Source organism: Hylobates moloch, unplaced genomic scaffold (assembly GCF_009828535.3).
Source record: "Hylobates moloch isolate HMO894 unplaced genomic scaffold, HMol_V3 SCAFFOLD_1, whole genome shotgun sequence".
Classification (NCBI taxonomy): Eukaryota; Metazoa; Chordata; class Mammalia; order Primates; family Hylobatidae; genus Hylobates; species Hylobates moloch.
Genome location: NW_026652276.1, coordinates 71,444,717 through 71,460,445, shown reverse-complemented (window position 1 = coordinate 71,460,445; position 15,729 = coordinate 71,444,717). Strand labels below are relative to the sequence as shown.

The 15,729-nt window shown below is 35.8% G+C and overlaps 1 protein-coding gene across 4 annotated transcripts in view; it reads right to left on the bottom strand.

The window, feature by feature from the left end:
- TLK1 (tousled like kinase 1) overlaps positions 1-15,729 on the bottom strand; it is a 176,792-nt gene that overhangs the window by 33,022 nt on the left and 128,041 nt on the right. For all 4 annotated transcript variants that reach the window (XM_032755418.2, XM_032755419.2, XM_058441275.1 and 1 more), the window contains one exon: positions 4,226-4,292. In XM_032755418.2, coding sequence (XP_032611309.1) covers positions 4,226-4,292 — 67 coding nt within the window. The remainder of the gene's footprint in view (positions 1-4,225; positions 4,293-15,729) is intronic.

The following is a 15,729-nucleotide window of genomic DNA, read 5'->3' as shown; positions in this document are numbered from 1 at the left end:
AGCTTTTAAGTAATAACTGGGGAAGTTTGTATATAATTAATGATAACCAAAAAAGTTACTTGTTCCTTTTGAAATAGTTTCAGGAATAATTTCTATAGTCTCCATATATTTTATTACATAGTTCTAAGAATTCCTTAAGATATATTTTAAAATTATTTGAGTTTTTATTTTAAAATGTGCTTTTTAAAAAGGTCTTTGTTGACCTTTAAAAGTAAATCGAGTGAAAAATCAATATATTAGTTAATAATAAAGAAATATTGTAGTTGATTCAACAGTCAGTAATACAATGGCCAAGGAAGAAAATGTGTGAAAGAGAATGAAAAAGAATGTGTATGAAAAATAATTAACTTGAAACTGTTCTCCTTTATCTGTAATGAAAATGAAATAGCACGTTCACCCCGCCACACATCAAAAGAAAACTTAAGGAAGAGCAAACAGTCCAGTACTTAATAGAGATGCAAGGAAAGCCACAAATGAATTAATTTTTCTGAATACAAAGAATCAACTTACTACTACAACAAAATAATTCTAGGAATTAACTACATGGGTACAGTCACTGAAATAGGAGTGGGAATGGTTCAAGTTTTGGCTTTGTCACTTCTGGTGGTATTACTCCAGAGGAAGTATATATAGATCTGGGCATTCAAAAAGGTGTAATTAATTTTCACTCAAAAATGGTGAAAGCTTCAAAGTCTATAAAAAGTAATATTATGTAATTCCGTTAAAATGGGAATTTGAATTATGCCTTTGTCAGGCAGAGTATGGCAATAAATCACCTAATAAATGGGTGAGCAATGACTGCATAAACTGGGAACAACTATAACAATAAATATTAGATAAAAGTATTCTTGATACAGTTGAGGGGAAAAAAAGTGATGCTCCGCTGTGATTTTCCTAATCTCAGAAGAGAAAACTAATAAGCCCATAAGTAAGTTTACATTTACTTTTTGGTAGTAACTAGAAACACCTATTTATTTTAGCCATGTATTTACTTTTGGAGGTTTCTGCCTGACTCTCATTCCTTACTCTATCACGCTTTGGATAACAGAGTAAGGCTATCTTTGGATTTATTATTTTTCTAACCCTGAAGAACAGCATAAAATATGAACAAAACTTTATGATTGATTCAAAGGTAAATATACTTTTTCATATTTTAGTTTAGCTTTTCAATTATAGTGATTATCATTATGAAACACAAAGCATGTCATAAATTATCCACTTCAAGAAAAAGTAAACAGGCCTTTCTATTCTCCTACGTCCATATGCCATGGGCTTCCTCAATGAACTTTTGTCCTTCAGTGCTAAGAAAGTTAGTCTAATAATTAGTTCTGCTTAATGTTAAGAATTTACTGAAGGGAGAAAGGGGCAAGAGAGTCACCCATGTTAATGCAAGAGTATGCCAGGCTCCAAATCTAAACCGTAACTGACTGGTTATATTTCCTGTGCAGGATACAAGGGGCATCAAATATTCAGATCCAGCCTATGGTAGAAGCTGTATACTTACAAGCTGGGGTTCATGTCTGCTTAATAAACCCAGGAGCATAGGGAGCTGATAAGACAGAAGTGATAACATCTTTTCTTTTGACTCAAGCCTGTCCTGCGTGTTTTAAAAGTCTGTTCAATCTTTTTTAGAAAACAGAATGACCTATTTTCCAACTGTGCTTCAGAATGCCAAAAAACTTATTTTTATACATGTAACTTATTGCTTATTTTTTAATTGTATAACTCAAAAATTAATACTCAGTTCTAAGCAGGCAACTGCTATTTATGCTCTAAGGTGACATTACTTGCTTAATTTTGTTCCCTGTATGTACTACTGGCCACTTTCCTTATAATACACTCATTCTTCTCACCCAAAATAGTCTCTCAGAAGAAAATATAGGTACTCATGACATGAGAATATGTTTCAGCATTATTGTTAATCCATTTCCCCAAAATATTCCATGATGAAGGTCGAAGAAAAGAAAAGTTATGTTATAAATTAGTTAAAAAGAAGATAAAGTTAGAAATCTAAGACTGCTCAGTAAATTTGGTAAAAGCTAGGAAAAAAAGCAGGAAAAAGATTATGGAAGGGATAATTACTGGAAAGAGTAAGTAAATATGAAAAATATAGAAGTCAAACCGGGAAAGAGGAAAATACGAAGGTTAGAAGGTTTAGTGTTCTACAACATTTTACAAATGTCTATATAATATTTGGACACTAAGTATACCTTACTTTAGAAAAGTGTTTTTCACAGAAACCAGTATTTTCAAAGTACCAGGAAAGCTTTAAAACCAACCAACCAAAAACAAAAACAAACCCTCCTTTGAAGCCTTTTCAAAGTGTACTTTTTGTAATACAAATAGCCAATTCCTAATTTAACTGCTCTAAAATTTCGGATTTTATAACAGATTTTCATAAACTAAGGTGCACATGTAAAATGTCATCATTTAGAAAGAGTAATCTGAAATTTGGTATTACACGTGAAAATAATAACCCTTCAGTAAAACTCTCAAGTACACCTTGGAATCACTATAACTAAGTAAATAAGTATTCCTTTATCACCATAGGCTGGTTAGAAAATAACTGGTAAATCTTTATATGAGACGTAAAGCATAGGCCCTTACGAATTCATTATCAAAACAGTTTAAGTGGGCACAAAGATACTTATGACTCATCCTGTACTAAAAATTCCCTTTTCCCTTCCATAGTTCCTTTATACGGTTCTATCATTATTACAGAACTATTATGATAGTTATATAGCTCCATCTATTATAGAGAATAGACTGAAGTTGTCAACTAAGTCTCAAAGCACAGGAAAAGTAGTCAACAATCAGAATAGAACTACTTAAATAACAAAAAGACCAAAATAAATAATTTTCTAATTCACTGTTCAAGTAGTTTAGGTTGAAGCTTTCTGGGCAGTTAGCATAGACAGATATAGCATATTAAAGGATACTAATGCAAATTATACATAATAATTTTCTATTCCCTATAAATGGTAGGAGTCCCCAGCATATTAATAACATTTCCAAAACAAATTAGTATGCAGTGTAATAGTAGCTGCTACCAGAATGGGTTTCTCCATCCTACCTCACCCTATCCCATGGAGACAACTTCACAGATACTATCTCCAATTAGTTCACTCATTCAATTTTACCTATAATTCAGCCTATTTAAAAAATTTAAAGAACCTGACAAGCAGAAAGCACAAAAAATTGGGTCAAAGAAAAAGAATTTTATGTCTGTCAGTAACTTAATTTTGAGGGAAAAAACCTACTCTGTTATTACTACTTCTCTGAAATCATTTGAACTAAAATTAAGACCTGTAAAAACAATAAACTGATTACAATTTCAGAGTTTACAAACAAGTAGGAAGATACACATTATTTAAAAGTTTACGACAATAACACATAGCAACATTTTTTCTCAGTTTTATCCCTTTATACTATTACTAAGTGCTTTTTCCTATGTACATCTTCTAATTGAAACATCACACGTAACAAATTAAAAGATAAGCCAAAGAAATAAGTTTTTTATTTACAATTGCTATTTCATTATGAAATGAACATAAACAATATGGAATTTTAGATTTCATCTTTAAAATGAAGTATTTTTTACCAAAAGGTAGTACTTAAATAGAGTAATCTAAAGACCTTGGAGATCTGTCCAAGAATCATTCCTCCACTATAGGGACATGGTATATCACCATCTCAAGATTTTTAAGTTGACACAAGATAAAGGAATGTTACTTTAATATACTCAACATAAAAATGTAATTTTGGCCGGGCGCGACAGCTCATGCCTGGAATCCCAGCACTTTGGGAGGCCAAGGCGGGTGGATCACACGAAGCCAGGAGTTTGAGACCAGCCTGGCGAACATGGCGAAACTCTCACTCTACTAAAAATACAAAAATTAGCCAGGTGTGGTGGCGCATGCCTGTAATCCCAGCTACTCAGGAGGCTGAAGCACGAAAATCGCTTGAACCAGGGAGGTGGAGGTTGCACTGAGCTTAGATTGTGCTGATGCACTCCAGCCTGAGTGACATCGAGACTGTTTCAAAAAAATAAAAATAATAATAAATAAAATAAAGTAACTTTAATGCATCTCTTTTTAATCTGAAATTTTTAATTTGAAATCTTACTCTCTTAAATTTTGGCTTTTAAAATAAGTGACTTATAACACAACTTCCCACAAATTCTGGTAGCAAATTGTACTAAAAATGCAGCAAATGTTTCACATACCTTTTTGAGATGTCCTAGTCTAAGTTTGAAAATTTCTTCCTGTTCATGATATTCTGCCAAAGTCAACCTGTCAAAAATGAAATTTTAATTCTACATATTGAGATTAACACTTAGTTTATTAACAACTAGCAAAATATAAAAATCAAGTGGAAATACTAAAATGTGGGCAACTTTAAGCCCAAAATGTATGAGCCAAAAATCCTTTGAGATATTCTTCAGAATATATTTAACACTTTTAGATGAAACAGTTAACTAATTCCACAATGATTTAATGAGTACCATTTATCAAGTGATGTTCTAGAATTTATATCCTAAGGATACAGTGAAAAACAAGAGAATTTCTCCTTACATATTAGTTTGAGCTTACACTCTATAGCGGAAGTAAGCAAGCATAAAAAAAAACGTGATGAAATAAATAAGTTTAAGTAACAGTAAGTGTCATGAAGAAGGCGAAAAAGGATGGTATGGTAATGACTAATTGCATTATGTTAATTTGGACTGGGTGTTAGGGAGGTGACCTTCATCTAAATAACAAAAAGACAACCATGAGAGGACTCTGGGGAGTATATTCTAAACATGAGTTACAGAAAGTTCAAAACTCTAAGATGAAAATAGTCTTGGCATATAAATAGAAGAGGAAAAAATGGGAGTAAATCAGATGTAGTCAAAAGGGTTGTGAGTAGTAGGAGAAGCAAGCTGGGGAGACATACTATGTATAGATTTGCAGGCAAAGTAAAGAATTTCAGTTTTACTCTAAGAGTAATGGGAAATCACTGCAAAGGGAGTCAGTCCAGTTTGGGCAGTTTTTAAAAAGAGGAAAAAAACAAAGACATTTTTCCTTTCCCTGCTTCAGTGTGTTGGGAGTAAATAAGCAAGATTAAAAAATGCTAAAACTTTAGTCAAAGTACTAAATTCTGGCCAGGTACAGTGGCTCATGTCTATAATCCCAGCACTCTGGGAGGCTGAGGCAGGTGGATCACTGGAGCCCAGGAATTCCAGACCAGCCTGGGCAACATAGCAAAACCCCATCTCAATCTCCCTCACCCCCAAAAAAGCACTAAATTCTTATACTCCAAATATAGACATAGGGTCTTGCTTTGGTGTCCAGGTTGAATTTGAACCCCTGGGCTCAGGTGACTCTCCTGCCTCAGTGTCCCAAGTAGCTGGGAGTACAGGTGTCCACCACCATGCCTAGCTACTTCAAAATCTTAATAAAAATAGATACAGGACTTTAAGTCTTGAAAGTGCTTCATGGTTATCTTATTATTTCAAATATTCTTACCTAACTTTGAAAAATAATCAGTTTAATGTATGCAGAACCATAACAAGACTTACTAGGGTCTCGCTCTGTTGCCCAGGCTGGAGTGCAGTGGCCACGATCTTGGCTCACTGCACCTCCACCTCCCAAATTCAAGTGATTCTCCTACCTCAGCCTCCAGAGTAGCTGAGACTACAGGCATATGCCACCATGCCTAGCTAAGTTTTGTATTTTTAGTAGAGACAGAATTTTGCCATGTTGGCCAGGCTGGTCTTGAATGCCTGGCTTCAAGTGATCCACCGACCTCAGCCTCCCAAAGTGCTGGGATTACAAGTGTGAGCCACCACAAACGGCCCATACCCCAGCTTTAAAAGAATAGCTCTTATCTATCATATTCAAGCCCTTGTTTGTTAATTTACTTATGTGTTCTGAGGTTATTTCATTAAGCTCCTAACTCAGGTGTGATCTGTTTGGTTTCAGTCCCTCAGCAACATTTAGTATAAATGCCATTTCCCTTTAGCTAGATGCTAATTGAATTTACTAATTCTAAAAAAGCAGTATTCAAAGGAAATAAACAAAAACAAGAAATTCAGTTAGTATTCCACCCGCAACATCTTAAGACCCAAAAAAAATTAACATTTTAAATTAAATCTCTCTACCCAGTCTTAGGGTGACACAACTACTGGATTTTATTACACTGAATATAACAATAGTTGATAGCTGTAGCAGTTACTTATAGTAAATTCAGAGAATTAAATGTTGGAGTGTGAATGTAGATAAAGTGAGAGAGGGAAGAGGAGGAATGTGATACTAAAGAAAATGAGGTTCGAAAACTAAAATGTATAATATCTCAACTAATCTAGAAAAGATGTAGGAATGTTAGCAAAAAGCTTCTGGGTATGGGTACAGGTTTATGCCACTGGTGGAAGTCTGCCTGCATAACAGTATCATAAATTCATATTCTTAAAGTATAGTTTTAGGTCCACTAGTAGGCCATAGGATGGGCTCATAACTAATTTTTAAAAGATATTTAAATTTGTTTTGTTTCTATATAGAAATTCTGTACTTTGATTTTTACTGAATTACAAAACAGCTAAAATTTGGCATATCTTAAACCAAAAATAGTACATGACTTGAGTTACTTGAAATTTTTGTCCTACCAAGAGGTTTGGCTATCATGTATAACTGCAAAGCTCCTACACATGCACATGGCTAGACTTTGTGCAATTTAGGAGAAATGGTATTTTGTTGTTGTGTGTTGTTAGGCTACTCACTTTCCAGGGCAGTGATTCTTACCATTTTACAATCATTTAAAAAAAAAACAACAAAAAAAAACTGAAGGAAGTTATAAATACTCTCTCCAGAAAATTTTACATATATATAATTTTGGGATTCACAAATCTCAGTAAGAGTTCCTCTACCAGGGTCTTGTCTTGCCAGTTAGAATGCAAACCCCCAAGTGACAAAAGAGTCATTTCTTACATTTTCTCTCCATCTTCCTACTAGGAAGTATTAGGGATTATTAATACCTGACGCATTGTAGCTTCTTCGATAATCTCTGTTGTCCATTTGTATTAATCAAAAACGCTTTTAAAGAAATCTACGTATTTAGATAAAAGAAACTGGGAACAACCTTCTTTAAAGAAACAGGATTTTAGACACAGAATGAAAAGAGCTAAGCTAGGATAATGTTCACATCAGTGGCTTTTAATTATCAATACTTTTATGTGTGTAAGATGCTTTTAAAAGAACCTGCTCTCTCAAACAATTCAGTCGGTTAAATTACTTAGCAAATCTTTTATTCATAGATAAGGCAAAGATATAGTCCATCTCTTCCCATAGACTCATATCTGATGATAGCTAAATTATTATTATTACACAAACATAAAAATATTTTATTATGCACACATAACAATGTATTATTTTTATTATGCACACATAATATTTAAAAAGTTAACAAATTTAAACCCCAAACATAAGACTTGACTCCTGATAATCTTCCATACTAAGTCTGAGTAAATGAAAATTTTAATTTTAAAAGTGTTCTAAAATAGTTTAACAGAAATATGGGGTGACAGTATTTTAAAAAGTTAGTACAAATAACAAAAACAGGGAATACTCATTTTAAACAAATTTGGTATTCAATGTCTTAAAGACATTCTGTTTAAGCAGAGAATTAACCTGAAGCGTCAAAGAACACAAGCTATGGTAAATAGACTGTTGGAGGCACTTAAACAAAAATTAGCCAGATGTGGTGGTGCACGCCTGTAGTCCCAGCTACTCAGGAGGCCGAGGCATGAGAATCACTTCAACCTGGGAGGCAGAGGTTGCAGTGAGCTGAGACTGTGTCACTGCACTCCAGCCTCGGCGACAGAGCAAGAAAAGAAAAGAACAACAACAACAACAACAAAAGGCAACAACAACCCAGGCAAACTAACATCACAGTTAATGGTGAAAATGGAAAGTTTTTCTCCTAATATCAGGAAAAAGACAAGGACGTCTACTTTCATGACCACTAATCAATACTGCACTGGAAGTCCTACCAGAGCAATCAGGTAAGGAAAAGAAATGAAATGCATCTAAATTGTAAGCTAAGAAATAAAACTATATTTGCAGATGACATGCCTCTATATTTAGAAAATCCCCAAAAAATGCACAAGAAAAAAAATCACTAGAACAATAAATAAATTTGGCAAAGCTGCAGGGTATGAGAGCAATGCACAAAAATCAGTTACTTCTATACACCAGCAATGAACAACCTGAAAAGGATATTAAGGAAGCTATTACATTTACAATAGCATCCAAAAGAATATAATACCTAGGAATAAATTTAACCCAGGAAGTGAAAGACTTGCCTACTAAAAACTACAAAATATTGCTAAGGAGTTCAAAAAGAGTTAATTAAATGAAAAGATATCCTATGTCCGCAGATTGGAGACTTTCAAAAAGTATGGTACCACCGTAAGAATACACATATATACCTATGAAATAGATTTGAATTCAGAAACAAACCCAAAAATCTATGGCCAGTTGATTTTTGACAAGAGCACCAAGACCACTCAATGAGGAAAGAATAATCTCTTCAACAAATGATGCTGGGACAACTAGGGAACCACATGCAAAATAATGAAGTAGGACCCTACCTCACTCTATGTACAAAAATTAACTAAAAATGCATGAATGACCTAAATATAGGAACTAAAACTATTAGAAGACAATACAGGAGGCTGGGTACGGTGGCTCATGCTGTAATGCCAGCACTTTTGGAAGCTGAGGCAGGTGGATCACTTGAGGCCAGGAGTTCAAAACCAGCCTGGCCAACAGAGTGAAACTCTGTCTACTAAAAATACAAAAATTAGCCAGGCGTGGTGGTGGGCACCTGTAATCCCAGATACTTGGGAGGTTGAGATGGGAGAATCGCTTAAACCCGGGAGGCAGAGGTTGCAGCGAGCTGAGATCGCGCCACTGCACTTCAGCTTGGGTGACAGCGCGAGACCCTGTGTTGAAACAAAACAAAACAAAGGGAAGACAATGCAGGGGTAAATCTTCATGACTATAAGTTTGGCAATAAATTCTTAGATTTGTCACCAAAAGCATAAACAACAACAGTAACAAAAATCAACAAAATACATTTCATAAAAATTAAAAACCTTAAAAATTAAAACAATTGAATTCATGGAGATAGAGAGTAGGATGATGGTTACTAGAGGCTGGGAAGGACTGTGGGGAAGGGGGCAAAAGGTCGGGTTGGTTAATGGGTGCAAAAACATTTGGTAACACAAGAGGATGACAACAGTCAACAAAAATATATTGTACATTTAAAATAACCAAAAGAGTATAACTGGGATGTTTATAACAAAGAAATGATAAATGCCTGAGGTCATGGATACCCCATTTACCCTGATGTGATTATTACACATTGTATGCCTGTATCATAATAGATCATGTACCCCATACATTGGTTGGTGCAAAAGTAATTGCGGTTTTTGCCATTGAAAGTAGGCAAACACCACAATTATTTTTGCACCAACCTAATACTATGTACCCATAAAAATAAAAAACTTCTGTACATCAAAGGATATTATCAAAAAAGCAAAAGACAACTTACAGAATAGCAGAAAATACCTGCAAATCATATATCTGTTAAGGGTTTAGTATCCAGAATATATTTAAAAAAAAAAAACCTCCCACAACAACAAAACAACAAACAGTCTGGTGAAAAAATGAGCAAAAGACTTGAATAGACATTTCTCCAAACAAGATATATAAAGACGAGCAAACACATTAAAAGATGTTCAACAACATTAAGTCATTAGGGAAATGCAAATCAAAATTACCGTGAGATATCACTTTACACCCACTAGGATGGTTACGATTTTTAAAATGGGAAAGTAAAAAGTATTGTCAAGGATGTAGAAAAATAGGGATAATTGTCATGCTGGTGGGAATGTAAAACGGTGCAGACTGGAAAATAAGCAGTTCTTGAACAAGTTAAGACACAGAATTACCATAATACTCAGTACTAGACAGATAAAGAAAACAAAACAAGCCTGCACAGAAACCTGTAGACAGGTGTTTCTAGCAGAACTATTTATAATAACCAAAGGTGGAAACAACCTAAATGTCCATCAATGAATGAGTGAACAAATTGTGCATAATCACACAACGAAATATTGTTCAGCCATAAAAAGAATGAAGTCTTGATACATGCTACAACATGAATATACCTTGAAAACTTATACTAAGTAAAAGCCAGAAACAAAAGGTCACATAAGGTATGAGTCATTTTATATAAAACATTCAGAAGCTGCAAATACACAGAGAAAGAAAACTGATTATTTGCTACTGGAGGTGAGAAGAGAAAGGGCTAGGGAGTGATTATTTAATGTGCAGAGTGTTCCTCTGGGTTAAGGGAACAGTTTTGAAACGACAGAAGTGATGGTACACAACACTGTGAATGTACTAAATGCCACTGAACTGTACCTTTTTAAATGGTTATTTGTATGTTACATGAATTTAACCTCAATTAAAAAACGTTATCACTAGGAAAAAAAAATAGGTGATTGTGGGAGGGATGAAACTAGTCTTCCTTTGAAGAGTCCAAATGTTTACAATGTAATAGAAATCGAAGTGCAATTACTTATACTTAGCATAAGTATAATGGCTGATATGGTTTGGCTGTGTCCGCACCCAAATCTCATCTTGAATTCCCACGTGATGTGGGAGGGACCTGGTGGGAGGTAACTGAATCATGGGGGCAGGTCTTTCCCATGCTGTTCTCATGATAGTGAGCAAGTCTCACAAGATCTGATGGCTTTAAAAAGGGGAGTTTCCGGCCGGGCTTGGTGGCTCATGCCTGTAATTCCAGCACTTTGGGAGGCCGAGGAAGGCGGATCACCTGAGATCAGGAGTTCCAGACCAACCTGCCCAACATGGTGAAACCTCGTCTCTACTAAAAATACAAAAAATTAGCCGGGCATGGTGGCAGGCACCTGTAATCCCAGCTACTCAGGAGGCTGAGGCAGGAGAATTGCTTGAACCTGGGAGGCAGAGGTTGCAGTGAGCCGAGATCTTGACGCTGTACTCCAGCCTGGGCACAAGAGCAAAACTCCATCTCAAAAAAAAAGGGGGGTGGGGGGAGTTCCCCTACACAAGCACTCTTCTCTTGTCTGCCACCATGTGAGACGTGGCTTTCACCTTCTGCAATGATTGTTAGGCCTCCCCAACCACGCGGAACTGTTAAGTCCATTAAACCTCTTTCTTTTGTAACTTGCCCAGTCTCGGGTATGTCTTTATCAGCAGCGTGAAAGCGAACTAATACAATGACTTAGATACCAAGTACTACTGTGATATGCAAAATAATGGCCAAAGACTTCCATATCCTAATCCTTGAGACATGTCAATATGTTAGGTTATAAAGAAAAGGAAAATTAAGGGTAGCAGGTGAAATTAAGGTTGCTCATCAGCTGACAGTAAAACAGGGAGTTATTCTGCATTACCCATGTGTGCCCAGGGGGAAGGGGCGGCAGTGTCAGAATCAGAGTAATGTGACAGGTGAGACACTTGACTGGCCGCTGCTGGCTATGAAGATGGAAGGGGATCATAAACCAAAAAATGTGGGCAGCTTCTAGAAGCTGGAAAAGGCAAGGAAATGGATTCTCTTCTAGAGTCTCTAGAAGTAACATAGCCCTGTTAACAATTTGATTTTAGCCCAGATGAAGCCCATTTCAGATCTGTGATCGCTAAAACGGTAAGGTAATATTTGTGTTGGTTAAAGCTAAGTTTGTGTGATTTGTTACAGCAGCCATAAGAAATTACTGCAGATATTCTTACCTGGAAGTAGAATGCTCCTTTAATAAATACCTAAAAACATGGAAGTGGCTTTGGAACTGGGCAGGGGACAGAGGCTAGAATTTTAAGAAGCATAATTTCTAAAGGCTGGGCGCAGTGGCTCACGCCTGTAATCCCAGCACTTTGGGAGGCCAAGGTGAGTGAATTGCTTGAGGTCAGGAGTTCGAGACCAGCCTGACCAGCATGGTGAAACCTTGTTTCTATTAAAAATAGAAAAATTAGCCTGGCATGGTGGTAGACTCCTGTAAATCCCAGCTATTTGGGAGGCTGAGGCAGGAGAATCACTTGAACCCAGAGCGAGACTCTGTCTGCCCCCCCCCCCCCCACCAAAAGCATAATTTCTAAAAAGTTTAAACAGATTGTTTGCAGGCTAAACTTCATCAAAAAGAAAGGATAACCTAGAGGACAGAACCCTGTGCCCAAAAGTCAGAAGCACAGAAGATCATCATAAAAGATTATTCCCAGACCTTGAATCCAAAAGGAGTTTGAATGGATTTTGAAATTCTGTAGGAATTTCCTTCCACTGCTTTTTGTTTTGAACAGAAATGTCTCTAAACTGTCATCAGATACCCGTCCTTCCATCATACTGTGGGAGGAGGTAACTTGCTTCTCGAGTTTCAGTTTCACAGATGAAGAAAAATTGTGTTTCAGGGTGGATTATACCCCAAGTCTCATTCATATCTGATTTATTTGATGAGAATTGGAACTTTGAGCTTATGGGATTTAGATGTGATGTTAGACTTTGTGCTGACACTGTAATGGGGATGTTGAGATAGGGTGAACCTACTCTGCGTGTGGAAAGGATGTAAATCTTTGGGGGTCAGTAAACAGAATAATGGTTTTCCCAAAAATGCCATATCCTAGTCTTTAAAAAAAGCTAGATTTAAATGGGATCACGGTTGCTCATCAGCTGATTTTAAGATAATTACTTTGAATAATACAGCTACGAATACACAGAGCAAAGAAAAATATACATTCTATCTGCAGGAAACTAGTAAAAGTCACAGAAAAGGTAATATCTGAACTAAATTAAAAAGAAGCAACATCAGGAGGCCAGGAAGAAGAAATGGGGTGTTAAGAGGCATGATGGGCCTGGCGCGTTGGCTCACGCTTGTAATCCAAGCACTTTGGGAGGCTGAGGTGGGCAGATCACCTGAGGTCGGGAGTTTAAGGCCAGCCTGACCAACATGGAGAAACCCCATCTCTACTAAAAATACAAAAATTAGCCAGGCATAGTGGCGCATGGCTGTAGTCCCAGTTACTCGGGAGGCTGAGGCAGGAGAATCACTTGAACCCCGAAGGCGGAGGTTGCAGTGAGCCAAGGTCGTGCCATTGTACTCCAGCCTGGGCAACAAGAGTGAAACTCCGTCTCAAAAAAAAAAAAAAAAAAAAACAGAGGCATGATGACCCAGGAATACAGCATGACAGCATGGAGATACTCAAGCAAAAGTAAAAAGGAATGCAAACTGCAGATTAAGGAAGTATCTTCTGCTTGTTTGCTAAGAGTTTTAGTCACAGATCAATGTTGAATTTTATCTAATTTTTAAAAAATTTTGGTATCTATTAAGATAGTCATGTGATTTTTCTATTTATGTGAAAAGTTATATATATTTTTCTCATCTATAACCAACCTTGCACATCCAACATAAACCCAACTTGGTCTTCATAAATTAGCATTTTTATATATTATATGTTGTGTTTGTGTTACTATTTTATTGAAGATTTGTGCATTTATTTTCACAAGTGAGATTTGCCTATAACTGTCATTCTTGTACAATCTTTGTTGAGTTTTGGCATCAAGATTATGTTGGCCTCAGAAAATAAGTGGGAAGCATATCTACCTTTTCTGTTCTTCAGAAAAGTTTGTAAAAGACTGGCACTATTTCATCCTTAAATGGCTGACAGAATTCTTAGATGCAGTCATTTGGACCTGCAGTTTTTCTCTGAATAAATGTTTAAATTACAGATTCACTTTATTTAATAGTGACAGAACTATGTGGATTTTGTTTCTTCTACTGTCAGGTTTGGTTCCACCGTATTTTTCTTTAAATTTGTCAACTTCACAAAGATTTCAAATTTAAGCAATTTATAATGTGTTGTTTCCTTTAAATATCTAGACACAGTAGTAATATTCCTTTTTTCATTCCTGGGGATGGCTGTGGTTTTTTAAAAATCAGTCATATCAATTTTATCAGGTTTTTTCCCCTACAAAAATTTTAACACTATTTTTAAAAAACTAGTTTATTCTCTGTATTGTATGTGTGTTTCCTATATTAATTTCTGCTATCTTTTCCCTCTTCCTTCTTTGGTTAATTCTCTTGCTCATTTTCTTTCTAACTTATTGAAATAGATGCTTAGTTTGTAAAGTTTTAGTTTTTCTTCTTTTCTTACACACATAACTAAAGCTATAATTTTCTCTCTAGATACTGTTTCAGATACATTTTACCAATTTTGTTATGTAGCACTTTCACTAACATTCATTTCAAAATATTTTGAAATCTTCCATTTCAAAATTTTCTCTCATTTCCATTGGCACTTTTCCACTACCTTTTAGTTCCAGATTTCTAGCTAATTGCATTGTGGTCAGGGAACATACATAATGATTTCAATCATTTTCATCCCGGAGTTCTACCAATGACTAAGGGAGAAAGAATACCACTCTTACATAAACTTTCAATCCTGTGAAATTTGCCGAGGCTTGCTTTATAATCAATTTTTTTTATAGTCAATATTTTTAAAAGAACATGTATTCTGCAGATGTTGGGAGGTATTCTATATACGTCCATTGGTTCAAGTTTGCCAATCCCATTAATTTTGCATGCACTGGTGTGTTTTGTTTTGTAATGCTTTATTTTTATCTACATGTTCTATTTCTAAGAAATGTGTTTAAATCTCACACTATGACTTGTGGATCTGCCTATTATTAGTTTTTTATTTATTTTGAGGCCATGTTATCATATTTATATAAATTTAGAATTATTATAGCTTCCTAGTGATTTCAACCTTTTATAACAACCACTTCATTTCTAATAATGTTTTCTGCCTTAAATTTTACTGTGTCTGATTTAATATAGCTTTCTTTTGGGTGGTGTTTGCCTATCTTTTCTAAACTGTTGTTTCAGTATGTCTTTTTTCCCTCTGGTGGCTTAAGAATTTTTTTCTCTTTGCCTTAATTTTCTGAAATTTCACTATGAAGTGTATAGATGAGCTTTGTTTTGTTTTGTTGTTTTGTTTTTTGAGACAGAGATCTCGCCCTGTCACCCAGGCTGGAGTGCAATGACATGCACATGGCTCACTGCAGCCTTGGCCTCCCAGGCTCAAGCGATCCTCCCACCTCAGCCCCTCAAGTAGCCGGGAGTACAGGCCCATGCCTGGCTAATTTTTGCATTTTTAGTAGAGATGGGTTTTTGCCATGTTGTCAAGGCTGGTCTTCAACTCCTGAGCTCAAGCGATCCACCCACTTCGGCCTCCTAAAGTGGTAGGATTACAGGTGTGAGCCACTGCACCCAGCCTCGATGAGTATTTCTTTTTATTCACATCCCCTGGAATTTGCTGGCCTTAATGAACCTGTAGACTGATCTTGTTCATCTGTTTTTGAAATACTCTTAGTTATCTCATCTCCAAATACTGCTTATGCTGCATTCAGGATTGTTTCTCTAAAGACTATCAGCTACCTTGTCAATAGTAACAATGTAAATCAGAAGACAATAAAAATCATCTCTTCAAGTAACTACCAACCCCAAATTCTAAAACCAGTAAAGATATCCAAAGAATGAAGGCAAAATAATTTTCAGACAAACAAAAACTGGTCACTACCAACAGACCCCTTTGTAATTTTCCTTTAAAAAGGAAAATTTGTAAAGGGTATTCTTGGCAGAAAAGTCTTGTGAGAGGT